The 17,965-nt window shown below is 42.0% G+C and overlaps 1 protein-coding gene across 6 annotated transcripts in view; it reads right to left on the bottom strand.

The window, feature by feature from the left end:
• The window catches only part of RBPMS (RNA binding protein, mRNA processing factor), a 185,917-nt gene that overhangs the window by 63,251 nt on the left and 104,701 nt on the right, over window positions 1–17,965 (bottom strand). For all 6 annotated transcript variants that reach the window (XM_027122763.1, XM_027122764.1, XM_027122768.1 and 3 more), the window contains one exon: window positions 8,882–9,032. In XM_027122763.1, coding sequence (XP_026978564.1) covers window positions 8,882–9,032 — 151 coding nt within the window. The remainder of the gene's footprint in view (window positions 1–8,881; window positions 9,033–17,965) is intronic.

Raw genomic sequence — 17,965 nt, 5'->3', positions numbered from 1 at the left:
AATGGAAGTCACTGGCATGTTTCATTGAACATCACACTTCTGACAGCTTCAAACTGGTCCAGAGCAAGGACAGAAAGCCTTGATGGTCCCCACTGCAGAGCTGCCTCGGAGGCAACGGGTGCTTGAGTCAAGTACGCACAGTCCTGGAAGCTCAGCTTTTATATATACTCTGATGTCCTCATCTCCTTTCCTCTCAGCAGCCGGCTGCCTCCTGTTTCCTCCCTGTGTCCATCTCCTGACCTTTACTACTTTCCTTTACTACTACTTCCCAATGCCTCTGACTGCCCAAAGACTCCTCACTACTGCTGTCTTTCTCCAGAACTTCCTTTTCACCCTTGGGCTCCCTCCCATCAAAACCCTTACCAGCAAGGACTGGGTTAAGCAAAACAGGCGAAACAATGATTTGTGTCCTCACCATCACCAATTCCTCTTCCATCATCTTGGTGGAAGGGGTGAGTGGAGAGGAGGACGGCTTCAGTCCTAAACACGCCACCTCCCTAAGGTATTTCCAGGGGCGTTCTGAGTCAAATTTGGCAAAATTTGGGCAAGTGCCTTCTTCCCACGACCCATTTTCCTTCTCTAAATAAAAGATTTTATGGTGTTCTGCTCCCTTTCCTGTCTTCCCAATGCAGCTTCCTAGAGCTTAAAGAAAGAGAGTCTGCCTTGGTAAAGTGTGAGACTGTTGTGTTCAATAATCTCCATTCTCTCCCTACAAGTTAATTTAGGAAAAATTCCTTAGCCTGGCACTAAAGACCCTCACCGCCATGCCCATACCCTTCACTTATAAAGAGTCTTTAAAAATAATGCTGTGGGGCTTCCCTGGTGGCGCAGTGGTTGAGAGTCCGCCTGCCGATGCAGGGGACACGGGTTCATGCCGCGGAGCGGCTGGGCCCGTGAGCCATGGCCGCTGAGCCTGCATGTCTGGAGCCTGTGCTCCGCAATGGGAAGGACCACAGCAGTGAGAGGCCCGCGTACTGCATAAAAAATAATAATAATAATGCTGTGGTTTTACAATCCTGGAAGGAAGGGTGTTCAGGAGGTAAGGGAGAACTGATAAAGACAGCATGATCATATGTTGTAACCAAACAACAACCACCTGCCACACTCCGTATTTTTTTATGCATATATAGAGAGAGAAATGTATAGAAATGTATACAGAAAGATACACAACAAAATGTTAACAGTGGTTATTTCTGGACGGGAGGAAAATCTATCATTTTAACCTTCAAATTTCATTTATGGTCTCCTTACTTTTATAACTAACAATAAAATGGGTCAGGCATCATCATTTTCCAAAATGAAATAAAAATACAATTTTATAAGTTTAAGTGTAACGAGAAGATTCAAGAAAACAGGATGGGCCGATTTCTCAAGTGCAGATGGGCTCAGATTGTGATCATATGATCATCATACTTCTGTCTCCAGGGATGGTCCCTAAAATAGACTGAAACCTTTGATCTCCCCAAATAACAGATCCAGTATCCAGCTAGACAATCCCTCAGTTCTGTGTTAGTTTTCCTTTAAAAAAAAATACTGCAGGACCGGGCCTCTCAATTTTATCTTTTACATAAAGAGCAGGCAAGGTTTCTTGCTGATCTGTTCAATCGCTTTGAAAATTAAAAGTGAAAAATGTCCTGCAGATTGTGTATCAGCCTCTTGGAACTTTACGAAGAGGCAGCACCTAGAGAGCACGCTATCTACTTAACCATAAACCGGGGAGTGTTTATGCTGGTTTCATACTATCAGTTTCAAGGAGTGGGCAGGTGAGGTCTTAGGACCCCAGACAATGTAAATAAAACAGGGCTGTATCGCACGCCTTTCCACCCATGCTCTTTGCCATTTCTATCTGAATGATCTGAAAAACGTCCTAAGCGACCCGTGTGCACGTCCTCCGAGTATAAACAAAGAAGTCAAATATCCTGACTGACGATGCCATTATTTATTGAACTAAAATACATAAACTGTTAAAAGTGGTCACTCTTATTTTCTGAAATAATGACTTAGAATTAACGACACAAAACTAAATAAAACTGTCCAGGTAGTTCAAGTTGGTCAACTACTTAAGAATACATTTTAGAGTTAATGGACCCTGGCCATCCAAATCTGATACTTTAAAGAAGCCGGATTTGCACTAAGTAGTGACCTGCCCTGAAATCTTGCCCTCACAACTTGATGCGGGCCTCTGGGGTCTTTTAATAAACCTTCAGAGGTCTGATTTTAAAGTACCTCCTAAGGCATATCTTAAAAACAGTGATAGCCAAAAGCACCCATGGGCCGTAAGTTAGGTAGTATGGTATGGTGAGACCAGCAGTGGGTTTAGAGCCAATTAGGTTAAAAATGAGCCGTGTGACCTTGGGAAGGAAAGTAAGTATTTTACACACAGTTCTTAAGGGAATGGCATAGTTGCTCAATAAATGTTTGTTTCCTCTCTTCCCATGCATTTAATAAAAGCCTACGGGTCATTCAATCAACCACCTGAATGCCAGCAGTTCAGGAGCTTGTTGGACTCACTTGAGACCTCAGATCGTTAAGAAAGACAGCCCAATAGACATGTCTACCACCACTCCTCTGGTCTCTAGCAAGGTATCTGTGCCACCTGAATACATAGTGCCCTACAGTAAGTGCAACAGAGAGAGACCGTGTGAAGGGTTGTGAGAGCCAGATAGTAGTTCTGCCCGTTCAACCTCAGTGCGCATCAGAACTTTGTCCCTAAGACAAAGAGGTGAATTAACGAGTTTGAAATTCAAAAATCAGAGATACACTTTCATTCTAAAGGCATGGAAGGACAGACACCAAAATGTCCATGGTGATTGTCTTGGGGTGGTAGAATTTTAGTGACTTATTTTCTTCTTTATATTTTCCTGGACTGCATGTACTTTTACCATCAGAAAAAACTAAAACTATTTGCATCATGAAACATAAAACACAAAAATGCAAGGGAGCTGCTTTTCAGAGTAAAAACAAGTCTTGCCCTCCTCCCCATAGAACACCTGCAACTTTGTCTTTCCCTTGCCTCCCTCTGCCCAGCTTGGTTAGGTCTTCCTCAGGCCCAGTTGCCATCTTTCTAGGTGACCCCGCTCGAGGACAGCAGGTGTGCGATACACAGCCCCCGGTCCTGGTGGCGCTCAGTGCACTTTCTGAGCAGGGGCGGGGCCTATAAAGACACCCTTGGTTTTCCAAGCAGCACATGCTGTGCACGCTACCCTGGAAAATGCAGGCATGCTGGCTCTGCTCCCTGGGCACAGGGAGCTTCAGTCCAGGCCCTGGAAGGCCCCTATGCCACAGAGGTGATGGCTAAGAGATTTCATATTTGCTGAGTGTTGTCCCTGGGAGGGCACTTGCCAGGTACTTTAAAGGCTTTTCTGAACTTTCACAGGATCTCTTCAGACGTAAGTCAGAAAGTTCACTTCCCGAAGGCTGGGGTCAGTACTGGACAAATGGGAAATTCCAGTGGTGTGGCAGGAAAACTAGGAAGTGGTTTGATTATTCACCAAAGGCTTATGTGCTTACGAGGTGTTTAAAAGTATCACTCTTATAAAATAAAATTCAAAAAAAAAAGAAGCCATTAAGATAATCCAGGGCTTCCCTGGTGGTGCAGTGGTTCAGAGTCCGCCTGCCGATGCAGGGGACACGGGTTCGTGCCCCGGTCCGGGAAGATCCCACATGCCGCGGAGCGGCTGGGCCCGTGAGCCATGGCCGCTGAGCCTGCGTGTCCAGAGCCTGTGCTCCGCGACGGGAGGGACCACAACAGTGAGAGGCCCGCGTACTGCAAAAAAAAAGATAATCCAAATGTAAAAAATAAAATAAAAGTATCACTCTTAGAGAGCACTGGCTTTCTTTGTGGGGAGGAGATGTGTGTGAGGCTAGGGTCAGGGAGGAGAGTGAGTAGTAAGGAGAACTTAACTTTACAATTCCTTGCTCTGCGGGTGATTCTCAAAAATGATTGTGTATCAGAATCACCCAAAGAGCTTTTAAAAGTACAGAGCATAAGTCCTAGACCAGACCCACAGAATCAGAATCCTCAGGGCTGGACTACAGGAATCTGAATTCTGCCAAGTACTATAGAGCCTTTTTTTTTTTTTTTTTTTTTTTTTTTTTTTTTTTTTTGCGGTACGCGGGCCCCTCACTGCTGTAGCCTCTCCCGTTGCGGAGCACAGGCTCCGGACGCGCAGGCTCAGTGGCCATGGCTCACGGGCCCAGCCGCTCCGCGGCATGTGGGATCTTCCCAGATCGGGGCACGAACCCGTGTCCCCTGCATCGGCAGGCGGACTCTCAACCACTGCACCACCAGGGAAGCCCCTATAGAGCCTTTTGATATTTGCTCCTTAAATCTGAATCGAAAGGGGGAGGATCTGTCTGACCTGACTAAGGGCTCTGTTGAGCACTGGCTGCTTCCACCTTCTAATGGCATTAGAATATGGTATGCTGCAATGTAAACAGATCAAGAGCATTTATTCAATTAAATTCAACATGTATTATGACAAAACTTACCAAATTAGACACCTGAAGTATGTGCATTTTATCATATCCCAATCATACTAATTAATGCTGTGAATTTTAAGAGTTCCCAATGAAAAAGCAGAAAATGAAATCTGTGGCATCTTAAAAAATTCCACGTATTTTGCTAGGTGCTAGGATACTGAGTATACAAAAAGCAGAAAAACTATAGGTCTCACAACAAGAGACAAACATACATTCTTCTATGCACATAGTAACCATCACTGAGTACTCGCTATGTGGCCCCTCTTCCAACTTTTACATTTGTCAATTAATTCATCCTCACAACCGTGCGGGTATGTTCAACTATTGCCATTTTATAGTTGAGAAAACTGAGGCACAGAGAGGTTAAGTCATTAGACCAAAGTTACAAAACTAGTAAGTGACTGGTCAGAATTTACTAAATCCAGGCTCTATCGCCTAATGCGTTAGGCTGCTCAGGCTGCTGTAACAGAATACCACAGACTGGGTGGCTTAAACAACAGAAATTAATTTCCTCATAGTTCTTGAGGCTAGAAGGCCAAGGTCAAGGTGTCGGTAGGTTTGGCTTCTCCTGAGGCCTCTGTCCTTGGCTTGCACTGTCCTCACGTGGGCCTTTCCTCTGTGTGAGCACATCCCTTATGTCTCTTTTTCTTCTTATAAGGTCACCAGTCATATGATTAGGGTCCCTCCTAATGGCCTCATTTTAATTTAATCACCTCTTTAAAGACCTTATTTCCAAATATGGTGACATTTGGAGGCAACACCCAACTGGGGGGTTGGGACTTCAACATATGAATTTGGGTGGGAGGGACACAATTCAACCCCAAACACCTGATGACTTGTGAAACCTCAAGAAAGTTACTGAAACTTCCTATGCCTCAGCTTCTTCACCTGTAAAATAGTGCTACTGAGCATCAAAGGAGATAATTCATGTAAAATGCTTATTAGCAGAGTAGTCTGACACACAGTATCATCATTTTAAAGATGAAGAAAACAAAACTCAGAGACGGTGACTCGCCCCGCGTTCATCTCTAAAGCGGAGTTCTTACACTTCAGAACACTATTTTCCTGTATAACCAAACGTATAATCCAGCACAATTTTATATAATTTATAAATTTTATACATCTCTTAACTTCCTGCTTTTGCACACTATTTTTCTTTATTACATAAAAGGGAGTAAGAGAAGGAGAAGCTCAAATTAATAAGAATTTAGTTAGGGAAGTATACTACTTTCATGGGATTGTATATGAATGTCATTCATCTTTTCTCCTAATTTGTAAAGACAACTGGCTATAGCCAGTGATGACACCTCAGAGGATCAAAACCTACGTTTAACTATCAGGAACGAAAAGCAACTCATTTTTTTGTAAAAAATTAAGACTGTCCTTTACATTTGCCTAGTACTCTACCTATATTAACGCCCGTTTAATCTTCAACACAATCTTATAATATCATATTTAGCTCCCATAACAATGTGAGGAAGGTATTATTCCCATTTTTCAGCAAGGGAACAGGAGCACGGCAAGGTCAAAGGTTTTTCTTTAAGTTGCAATATCTGGTTTCCTCATTTTTCATGCTTGGCACAGAGCAGGTGTTCGGCAAATAAGGCAGATGACTAGCGGCAATCTAGACTAAGCTGCAAGGCCTCTCTTTTACATCCTTTATATGGGCCGACTTTCCTGACCACTTTGATCACCACCAACCCCTTGGATTGACAGCTCTTTTAAGGCAGAAACCACGGTCCCCTTCTTCCCCAGTGTCTAACACACCTGGTGCTCATTTAAGTTCAATATTTGAGAAATGAGCGCTCAAGTCAATATTTGTTTGTATAATCGAATCCCAGCACATTCCTCCTTTAGTGATGGCAACGAGTACTTTTCAGCCACCATCATATAAAAAACATCAACAAAAAGAAGCATTTATAAAACCTCTCTCTCACGGCCTGAAACAGAGAAGCCTACAGGCCTTTTCCAACCCCCAAATCCTATGATTCCATCATAGTCTACTCCTGACAGGTAGTTAAACTCACCACCTCTAGTACCAATTATAGGCATAATGCAATTGGATTCGCCAGTACAGAACCACTACAATGTTCTTTCTTAGTTTGTGGTGTGCTTCAGGGAAAACAACAATTTTGCATATGTGACAGAAAAGTTCACAATTTCCAGAGGTAATTGTAATGGATGATAAGGTCGATCTCAGTGGACGGTGTAATTGCTGTCCATCAAGGCCCCTATGTCATAAAAAGGAGCTATATTAAGAGAAATCAGGCCAACTTATTTTCTCAAGAATACACTGGTGTTTGCGTTTTTTTTTAAAAAAAAAAAACTTCAAAGTCTGTTTGGCCATGAGCAGTCAGGCAAGTTTTGACCCTGACATGGAAACTATCTGACCACTTCTGAGCGGTTCAGTACACAGGGAAGGGTGGTAGGTGGAGCCGGCCAGAGCAGTGCTCTGAACTCTGCTCAAAGCTCTCCTGTAACTTCAGGGACTTATGGGTGTCCAGTTTGTTCATCTATCTTGCTTTCATGTACCCTACTGTGAACTGGCCATCACCTCTCTGGCTAACTACTTCACAGAGCTGTTGTAGCAAATTTAAGGGAAAAAAAACCAAAAACCAAACTCTCAGAAAGAAAAGAATTCAATAAAACACTGAAAGGATAAAAGTATTGCATTACACTTCCTGTCTGAATTAATTTTTTCAAAATACTCTGAGATGTGAAGCAGACAAATTCACTAAGTAAAGAGTTACTCTAGGTTGTTTTTCTTTTTTCTTTTCTAAGTGAAAGTATCCTACAAATACTCTTTTCTGATGCCTTCAAGAGAGAAGAAATTTCAGAAAGAAATGAAGAGGCATACATATTATCATCACTAATAAATATTTACTAAATATATGCAATGTACAAAGCACTGGGCTAGATGCTGTTTAGAATACAGAATTAGTAAGAAATGTCCATACGTCCTCCCGTAGTACAACTGTACCATAAGATGAAACTTTTGTTTAGATTTCCCAAATAAACAAAGGTTTTAAGTTCCCCTAGGACACGGAAGAACAAAATATTTTTTTTCTCTATTATGATTTCCTGGCTTCATAGAAAAACTGTAGAACACACCAAGGGAGAAACTCTTCTTTTATCTATTAGTTTCCACTGATAAGCAGCAGCTTTTCAAGAGCGACTGAGCTACAGAATGACTTAATTTCCACAACAACGCGATTAAATCTGACACGCACATGACACGGGGGAGAAAGGAACCCACCCACGTGCCCTTCGATTTCAGTAAGAAAAGTTGAAGCGTATTGTCAGGGAAGGCAGGGAGAAGATCAAGATCATGCGGCTTAGAAAGAAGATGAAGAATGATAGGACGTGTGACCGCCTAGAGGGGTGGGACAGGGAGGGTGGGAGGGAGGGAGACGCAAGAGGGAAGAGATATGGGAACATATGTATATGTATAACTGACTCACTTTGTTATAGAGCAGAAACTAACACACCGTTGTAAAGCAATTATACCCCAAAAAAGATGTTTAAAAAAAAAAAAAAGAACGATAGGATGGAAATATTCCAAGTAACGGCAAGGCACTTGGGATTCCTTGAATGCCCTGCCGTATTCAATCACATAACGGCCAGGCACTGAAAGGAAACGCTAGAGCCCATCTCACGCCTCACTTCTGCTACTGACTGAGGTTGAGAAAGAAAATTAAGACAACATTTTCAAGTTACTCAAAGGCAGAAATTGTAGCCTGGACATTTAAGGGAATAAGCTCATTAGGTGGGGTAAAAGACTTGTTTTGCAATTAGTCAGTGTCTTTACCCAATTAATTTAAAACGGGAAGCCCCGAATTTTCTTAAAGCTTTACTGGTCTTCGTTTGTTAGAACTGACCGTTCTACTATATCAATTCTTTGTGTATGTTTACTTTCCCTCCTAGATTTATGGCCAAACTGTTCTCAAAAACAGAACAAACTTCTTATTATCTGCTTCTTTCATATTTAATATTCTATTTCCCTGAAGCCACGGAACTGATATTCTTCAACAGATGAAGTAAAGTGAATGCTGACAACCAGCCCTCATGGTCCAGGGATGGGGAAACGAATAAGGATTTAAGCCCCAAGGCAAACAGGGCACACTCACCATAAGGTCGAGATCACGTTAAGGAAATCTACAGCACTTGAAACGCAATTCTGTAGTTACAGTTCTGATCAAGCTGAACCATCTTTTGGGACAGCCAATCATGAACAAGATTGCTGTATTTGGAATTCAGACAGCAAGAAAAGGCAGTCTCTTCTCAGAAATGGAAAATGACACTCAGCCAGCTCTATGTCCCATGGTGTAATCTCACATCAAGTACTTGAACAATTCTTAGTTATTTTTTTTTTTCCAAAATGAAAAGTAGATCAACTTACATGGCTCTCTGGCAATGAACTGAGGTACAGTGTTGGGCAGAGGAGTACTAGGGTTTGGAGTCCCTACTAGTTTGTTCTTGGCCATCTTCGTGTTTGCCTTAGCAAACTCTAGTCGTAGTGTTTGTGGAATTTCAGGATCGAAGCGGATGCCCTTTGGAAATAAAGAACAAATGGAAGATGTTTTCATTTCCTTAGAGTCAAACCGGAATGGTGACAAAATAAACACACCAGTAAACCCGGCCTATCAGGAAAAAAAAGTTAGTAAGAGCTCTCATTCTCACTACTTACACAGAATACACGAAAACCTGTAACACAGCATGTCCACAAAGTCAGGGAGATTTAGTCTACTGTATTAAAAATTGAGTTGCATGGTTTTTCATCTATTCCTTTTCTTTTTGGACTAAAACGTTCAGGTTCAAATTTTAAATCTGGACCAGCAAATGCCTAGCATAGTTAAAAACTAATTAATGGCTACCAAGAAGAATGAATTAATGTAAAGCCCTGTGTAATGCTGGCAAAGTCCAACACCTGAAATCGTAAGCGGCAAGGCTTTGACCAGTGTTTAAAACAATGTTAATTCTTCAATGCCTTAGTTTCATCACCTCTAGAGGGGGAAAATTCCCATCCCCTTCTAACTGGAGAGCTTTCATACTGGTGATACATGTACTCTGAGTTACTAAGTAGACAGGAACTAAACAGTTTTAAGACTTCAATATAACTAGTATTACTTAATTCTGGTTAGCTTATAAATTCATATGAATGTCTTGATGTGGTATGGTCCTGATTTTGATTATAAGCTGGCTTACTAGCTACATGGATAGACAGACCACAGATTATATGGGCCAAAGAGAGGTTAGTAATTTCAATTACCTTTAACCCTATTATTGCAGTTTACCTAAACCAAATATATTCAATAAAATAAGTCACAAACACTATAAAGTACAAGATTTAGGACAAGATAAAACTATTTGAAACCCTCCCACCATTTAAGAATGCCTCCACTACTGAGCATAACGAATAATCTCATGATATTTATGTCCAATGCTAGGATTCTGGACCCCAACAATAGTATCAAAAAGACACCCCAGTATAGTATGGTGCATAAACGTGCATTCAGAACAGACTTAGGTACCATGTTTGTTTGTATGGCATGTTCTGAAAAAGGAGTGAAGTTCTGAAAATGAGTATCTTAAGAACACATGTTCTCAGTTTAGCACTCACGTGGGCCTGAGTGCCCCAAAGCCCCTTTCTTCTTTTTATTAGCTTGAAGACAAGAGCAATTTCCACAAGAAATTAGTAAGAGTCTCTAACTCTGTAGACCAGGATGAACAACTCTGAACTTCTCAGGCTCAGCTCCAAAGATGGGAGGAAGAGCATGTGACTTGACGGGAGCGGCAATAAGAGAAATAAGGGGGTTAGGGGGCAGGAAGCGAAGGAAAGCAAGGCCCTCAGGGAGGCACAACTACAGCCACAGAGCCATGACCCACTGATGTCCTGGAGTGGGTGAAATTTCCAACTGAAGGGGCAAACAGGTGCGGGTGGACAAGAAGAAAAGGAATCCTCTGGTGCAGCCCTAACCAATGACGAAAAGTGAAAAGGGGGTGCCAGGTATATGAAATATAAAAAGAAATTCTTTCTTTAACTGGTCTCAGTTTTCGTTTTGAGAAACCTCAGTATTAATCTTGAGAAAAATGTACATAAGGGGAAAAAGACAAAGCAGCACCCTGAAGCAGTGTTTGCTTCCATTCACTTCCACTACGAGCATTTCACTCTATCAAAGCTGCTATCAACAACAGAGTGAATATTTCCAAATACGGATCTGAAGAGCTGTGGCCTTTGCTGGGAGACGAGCACAGTCCCCGCTGTCATTTAAAGGTATGCTGTGGAAGGACTTGCTTATTCTTATCACACCCCATCCAACTACACAGAGAAGCAACTTGCTATCGATTTCCAAGTGTGTCCAAGTGTCCTCCTTGGTACTTAACGCCCCCATCCTTCCTGCGAAGTAGCAGCTTTTCCTAATAGCCCTGAGCCCCCATCCCCGTGAGCAGCGTGGGTAACATGAGAAGAGTATCCTGGGACCTGTCAGGGGTCCTCTGGAGCTTCTAGTCTCAGAGAATGGGGCCAGACATCTGCAGTCTACGCCTCAGCTCTTTCACTGATGTGCGAGAGCTGTCCACACAACGTGCTTGCCTCTTACACAACCTGGTCTCGTGACTCAGGTCCTAAAACATGCTTAACTGAGTCTCCTCTACTCCCCACCCCCGTCTTCATACCCCTCCTCCCTGTGTGAGCTAAAATAACACCACCATCATGTTCCAAATCAAAGTTCCAGCTCTTTATTAAAAAAAAAAAAAAAGCTCAGAAGTTAAAATGACCTAATTTGTTTGGAGCTTATTCAGAGGCCGGAGGCTTAGAACACAAGTCACATTCCTCTAACATCTTTAGCAGCAATACCATATTTGGTAATCAATATCCTGCTCAGCTCAGTTTCTATCCAGAGGGACCAGCCAAGCCAAAAACATTTTAAATGTTAAAGGATGAAGAAGAGGAGGCAGAGTGGGGCGGGGGTTGGGAGAACATGGAAGTGAAGAGGAAGAATGAGGGGAGAAAGAGGAAAAAGAGGGAGACAGATAGGAAGGAGACATGAAAACAAAACAAAACAAACAAATCCCCTTGTGCTTTTAATTAAAGCCCAATAAGATTATTCTCTGGCCACAGTGACTTCTCATTAAATGCTGTCAGGATAAGATTACTACTAAATCAAAGGGGGAATCTGTGCCTTTCAAACTCAACTTTTTCCTCTCTTGCCTATAATTCACCCAAACCCTTCTGGTAAGTGAACAGAAAACATTTCTCTTGCAATTGTAAATGGTGTCTTATTTCCTTGGTGTCCAAAAAGGACAGTTTCTAGATATCAGTATGATATCGGTTTGAGAAGTTACTTAGAAGCAACCCAATCTGACTGGCTATAGGAACAGCCAATAGTCTCTCCAAGATGGCCTAGAACACTGTGACCAAAGCAACACAGGTTCACTGTGAGCTACAAGGGCTAAACTCCCTACCCAGGGCAAACTCTGGGAGACAGAAAGTATCCTTAGTAGCCTACTATACCTAAGAGTATATCAGGGCAGTAGCAAACCCACATGCTTATGTGTCACAGACTGAATGCTGGTGTCCTCCCCAAATCCATGTTGAAGCCCTAACTCTCAATGTGATGGCATTCGGAGGTAGGGCCCCTACGAAGGGATTAGCGCCCTTGGGAGAAGAGGAAGGGACTCTAGAGACCTCTCTCTCCAGGAGCACACACCAAGGAAAGGCCACGTGAGAACACAGTGAGAAGGTGGAATCTGCACAAACCAGAAAGAGGGTCCTCACCAGATACTGAATCTGCTGGCAACTTGATCTTGGACTTTCTAGCCTCCAGAACTGAGAGAATTAACGTTGATGCCACCCTCTCTGTGGTATTTTGTTATGGCAGCTAGAGCTGAGATACCTTAATGACACGGTTTTCTTTCCTGCACCGTAGTTCCTAAAATACCTCACAGTACTCTTTCTGAACTTTCTACAGTCTCGTCCAGGTAACTCTCCTCTTCTCCAGCAGCCTCATCCCCAGCCCCACCTGTTCCCTCACTGCAAGTGACTCAGCCCATAGGAACACTTTTATTCAACCACCTTGGTTGATACATGGGATTACTGGAAGTCCTAACAGTTCAATCTCAAAAGCTACAGAGAGCAATCAGAGGCCTGAAGGACAATTCAAACCCTGCATTTGCATACTGTAATGCTCTAAACTCAAACAGAGTATATTATTGCATTTAGGACTCTGCTGAGGGAAGTTTTTAAAATCCTCTTTTTTCCTCCTCCTCTGTCTCCTAAAATTAAAGCTTAAGAACTCTCTGTAAACAGAAAATCTTGAAAAAGAGAATTTTCTGAATTGTAGACCTAGACCCCTCAATGCAAATTTGTGCTTCCTATTTAAATTGAATTAAGATTCTCAGCAAGTTACAGAGCTTTAAAATGCCATTTTAGTGCTCTACAAACTACATCAAAGGCCGGAGTCCTAGAAGGATAAGGCAAGAGCTAGTATATGATAAAACACAAGGAAATGGGCAAGGTAAAAGGAAATCACCAAATCCTGAAGACCCAAGCCTACAGGAATGTAGAGTCACTGTAAATGAACTGCAGCTCTTTCAGTGACTTTCTGGAAGACAAAATGGAGAAGCTATTAATTAAATGTGCTGCAAAGCTCAGATCCCAAGTAGCTCTCCTGTTTCTCTAGCTGTAGTGATACTGGCTTCTTATGCACATAGGCTGTGCTGGAAAAGATTTATTGGCTGCAAATCGTGGATTTGGAGTCATATGATTATGCTGAACATAAAGGTTCAAGACCATTCCAAATCCTTAGTAGTGTCCCTGGTATTAATGTCATGCCACAAGAGTGGAAATATTAGTCAGGAGTTTATTCATTGAATAATGGGGGAAAAAAAGAGAGAGAAGGGCTATTCTAGAATGATTAAAACACCCTTAGGGCTTCCCTGGTGGTGCAGTGGTTGAGAGTCCGCCTGCCGATGCAGGCGACACGGGTTCATGCTCCGGTCCGGGAAGATCCCACATGCCGCGGAGCGGCTGGGCCCGTGAGCCATGGCCACTGAGCCTGCGCGTCCGGAGCCTGTGCTCCACAACGGGAGAGGCCACAGCAGTGAGAGGCCTGTGTACTGCCAAAAAAAACCAAAAAAACGAAAAAAAAAAACCCCTTAGAGGCCTACCCTCATATGCAATGTGTGGTCCTTGACTGAACAACCAGATATAAAAGACCTCTTGTGGGAAAATGAAGAAAGCGGAATACTGAATGGGCATTATGTGATATCTGGGAATTGTCCATTTTATTAGGTGTGATAAAATGGTAACGTAGGAAAATGTCTTTAGTGTTCGTACTGAAATACAAAGAAGATATAATGACAAAATGTCATAACATCAGGTATTTACTTTAGAATACTTAGAAAAAAAGGGAAGCAAATGCAGCAAAATGTTAAGTTGGTAAATTCTGATGGATTAATGGATGTTCATTACTATGCTCTCTACCTTTTGGTATGCTTGAAATTTCATAATAAAAAGTAAAAACAGAACAGATTCAACCAAGCACATAACGTTTGTCATGTACTAGAGACACAAGGATCAGTGAAAATAAGTCCCTGCCTTGAGGAGTTCAGATCTCAGGCTCTGGTGAGGGAGCTGTACAGGTACACTGATGGTTAGATAAACAAACCAACACAATGTCTAGGACTCCATGGGAAACAGAGCCACGGCCCTGAGTGACTGGGGACCAGGAAGGCAACACAGAGGAAGTGACAGAAGAGCAGAAATTTACCAGGTGGTAGTCCAGGAAAGAGCTCAGCAAAGTTCTGTATGACAGGATGTGAAGAGGGTGTGGATGTGTATGTGTGTGTGTGTGTGTGTGTGTGTGTGTAAGACTGCATAAGCACTGGGATGAGATCACGAGGAACTTTCAGGTCATGAGTGAGGACTCTGGAGTATCTGCATGGCTGAGCCGCTGAAATTTTTTTAACTGGGGAAATATTATGATCAGATTTATGTAGTAGAGCGTGATCCTCAAATGTTAGCACGTATCAGAATCATCTGGAAGACTTCCTAGACACAGAGTGCTGAACCCGCGCCTCCAGTTTCTGATTAAGTAGGTCCTGGATGGGACTTGAGAATCTGCATTTGTAACAAGTTGCCAGGCATGCTGACACTGCTTGTGTAGGGACCACATCTGAGAATCACTGCAGTGGAGGATAACTCTAGTGGTGGAAGGGCAGCTGGACTTAAACAGACTGGAACACACCAGAGGCGAAGCAGTTCAAACAGCCCTGGAAAGAGGTTGATTGGGATAACTGCTCTGCTGGCTCTTTTCTGGGAAGCGCCCAGAGGCCAACATCCAGGTTCTGTGCCCTCACTCCCCTAGTGACAGCTGACTAGTTAAGGGACAGACAGATGTGGCCATCAGTGACCAAACATGTTTTTTCTCCTGAGGATTTCAACCTTGAGTATAAAAATACAGAAAATGGAGGTGGCTGGAGCTGAGTTGCCCTAACAGTCTCCCACTAGAGAAAAGGTCTCTAAACTCCTGTCACTGAGGTCTTCAGTGCTGTCCTAATGCCGGATGGAGTCTGGTTTATTTGGTACATCCTTCAAATCTGTGAGCTATAGCCCAGTGTCTTTACAAATGGTTCTACCATTAAAGTAAGTGGGTTTATCAGCCCTTGACAACTAGTTTTAGAGACAAAGGAAGCATTCATTTAGAGGGGGAAAAAAGGGAAAGAATGAGGCAAAAATATATATATTTACTGAGAAAGATGTCATGGCAATATGAGGTTTAAAAAAGAAAAAGATGCTCAACAATGTTTAGTAGCCTTAGAAGGAGGAGGCTTTGTGTATGTACGAGTGTGTGAACCCAGGAATGTTTACAACGGGACAACCACCCCGTTAATAGTGGTAACTTTGGTGGCAATGTCAGGGTGGGAAGGGGATTTCTAGTCTGTATGATTTTGTATCGTTTGAATTTATTACAAATATGTATAATTTATAAAGTTATAATTTACAGGATCTGACACAGGTTAAAAGAAGAAAGAAGAGGGAGAGAGCGGGAATAAAAGGGTTCCTGTGGAGCGCAGCAGAGCCAGAGCATAACTAACAGTAACAGATATCCTGGCAGACAGCACTCAACCAGATATGCTGGTGCTTTCTGCTTAGTTCTTAAAAAATACTTACTTTGAAATAATTTCATATTTATGGAAAAGTTGCACACATAGTACAAAGAATTCCTGTGTACCCTTTGCCTAGATTTCCCCATACACCTTTGTCCTCCCTGAACTGTTTTAAGAATATGTTGAAAGCACTATATACCCTTTACCCTTTACAGTTTGGCTTCCTAAAAGCAAGGACATCTCTTTGTGCTGCTGATTCAGGATCTAATCCAGAGGCATACATAGCATTTAGCTGTCATCTCTTTAGTCTCCCAGAATATTTCCCTCAGTCCTTGTCTTCCGTGACCTTGACATTTTGGAAGAGTACAGGCTATTTTTTTTGTAGACTGTCCCTCAGTTTGGGTTTATCTGATTTGTTTCTTGATTAAATTAAGGTTATACATTTTTGGCAGGAGTATCACAGAAGTGTCATTCTCAGTGCATCGTATCAGGAGACACATGATGTCGTTTTTGTCTCATTACTAGTGATAATAACTTTGATCACTTGCCAAGTTTCTCCACTGTGAGGTTACTATTTTTTCTCTTTTTAACTAGTAAGTATCTCATAGGGAGATAACTTTGAGACTAAATATTTTGTTTCTCAAATTTTAACATCTATTGATCTATTGTTTTAACATCTATTGATAATTCTTACCTGAAGCAATCTTTACTGTTGTGATTGTCAAATAATGATTTTTTTCTAATCCTATCATTCCTTTCATATTCATTAGTCTTCTACTCTAAGGAAAAGCTTACCCTTTGGCCCTGTTTATTATTTATTCCTTTCTACATTCGTTTGTTCATTCATTCACTCACACATCAGTACGATTCATACCTTATTTTATGATTTATAATTTATTACTATTATTTGTTTCGGCGCTCAAATTGTCCCAGATTTATACGGAAACACACACATGCTTTCACATCCGTATCTACTTCTCTACACCTATTTAGATATATTAAAAACATAAGTTAGTACTGATACCTCCAATTCCAATCCAACACCATTAGGTTAATTCTAGCCTTCCCTCTCCACATTTGTATCAATAACTCCTTCTGAATCCTAGCTCTCATTATCCACTATACATTTACTTATTCGCTCAACACGGGAATGAAGTTTCATAATCGCTAAACAATAGCAACATAAAAAGGAAACCTATTAACTACAGTTCAGTATATATAGTTCTTTTTGTCTTAGGCCTGAAAGTATATAGTCAATATGTACATTCAAGAATTATTGGGGTCAGCTCTCCCCATTCTTCCCACCTTCACCGTGGTTGTATTATTCACTTGAAATAGATTCATTTGTTTGTATCTGCATTGTTTGAGGTCTCCCCGCATTCTGTTGTCTTCACTTTCTCTCTCTCTGTATATTCATAGCAGGTAAAACTGTTCTACCACTTGAAAAGTTAAAGTTGATTCATCAACCCACTCATTTTTACCCATTTCTAAATTTCTGGTTATGAATTTCTGAATAATTTTACGTATGTTGCCTAAAAGGCTGAGGACTCAGAATTTTAACATCCCCCCAACCTGCTGTGACTTCCTGAGACACCCAATCTTTTGAAGGAAGTTTCTAAATAACCAAGGTTTTCAATGTTGTTTATTGAACTTAATTTTTAAATTAATTTTCAATTTCTAATTGAAATGTCGAAATGTTAAAAAAAAAGGGGGGGAGGGGTAAAGACAATTGGGGCTAAAATTGCTGTAATAAATATTGCTATAAAGGTTCAGTTAAGTTCGAGGCCTGAATGAACCTGGGTTGATGCCCAGGCTTTTCCTGTTGAGTCCTGGGCCAATCGCCTTCACAGTGTCCCGATATGCGCAAATTCAAACGTTTAGAATACTATTCCATTCGGGTGAACTACATGGAACTCTACTGGAAAGCAACAGGTTGCCCCTACTGTTCGCTCCACCGCCGGTGGACTCTGCTCTCCTCTGAGACACAGCCGCAAGTGACCCATTTCTTCTAGAGCTAAGGTCATTTCCTATCAGAATCTCCTGGTGTTTCACACACACACCCCATTCTGACCCAGTAATCCAGTGGATCTGAGGCTTCGGTATTGAACCAGATAAAACTACCTTCTTGTGTGTAGAATAAAAATAGTGAAGTAGCAGCAGTCTCCTAAGAGTCAACTTCATGCTTGCTGAGATTCCTGGTTGAGTCTAACAAGCTTCTTACTGCCCTTTAGTCTATACCCCACTCCAAACGAATACCCACTGCTGCTGTAGGGAATGTGGAGTATCCAGAAAGCCCTGCCCAGCCAGGTGGTCTGTGCTGAAGGGGAGACATAATGTTCCTCGTTCAGGTTATAGGTTTTAACCAATTCATTCG

Source organism: Aethalodelphis obliquidens, unplaced genomic scaffold (assembly GCF_003676395.1).
Source record: "Aethalodelphis obliquidens isolate GAN/ISIS:26980383/991018 unplaced genomic scaffold, ASM367639v1 scaffold25, whole genome shotgun sequence".
Taxonomy (NCBI): Eukaryota; Metazoa; Chordata; class Mammalia; order Artiodactyla; family Delphinidae; genus Aethalodelphis; species Aethalodelphis obliquidens.
The sequence above is the reverse complement of the archived record's forward strand: the minus strand, read 5'-3'. Positions and strand labels throughout refer to the sequence as shown.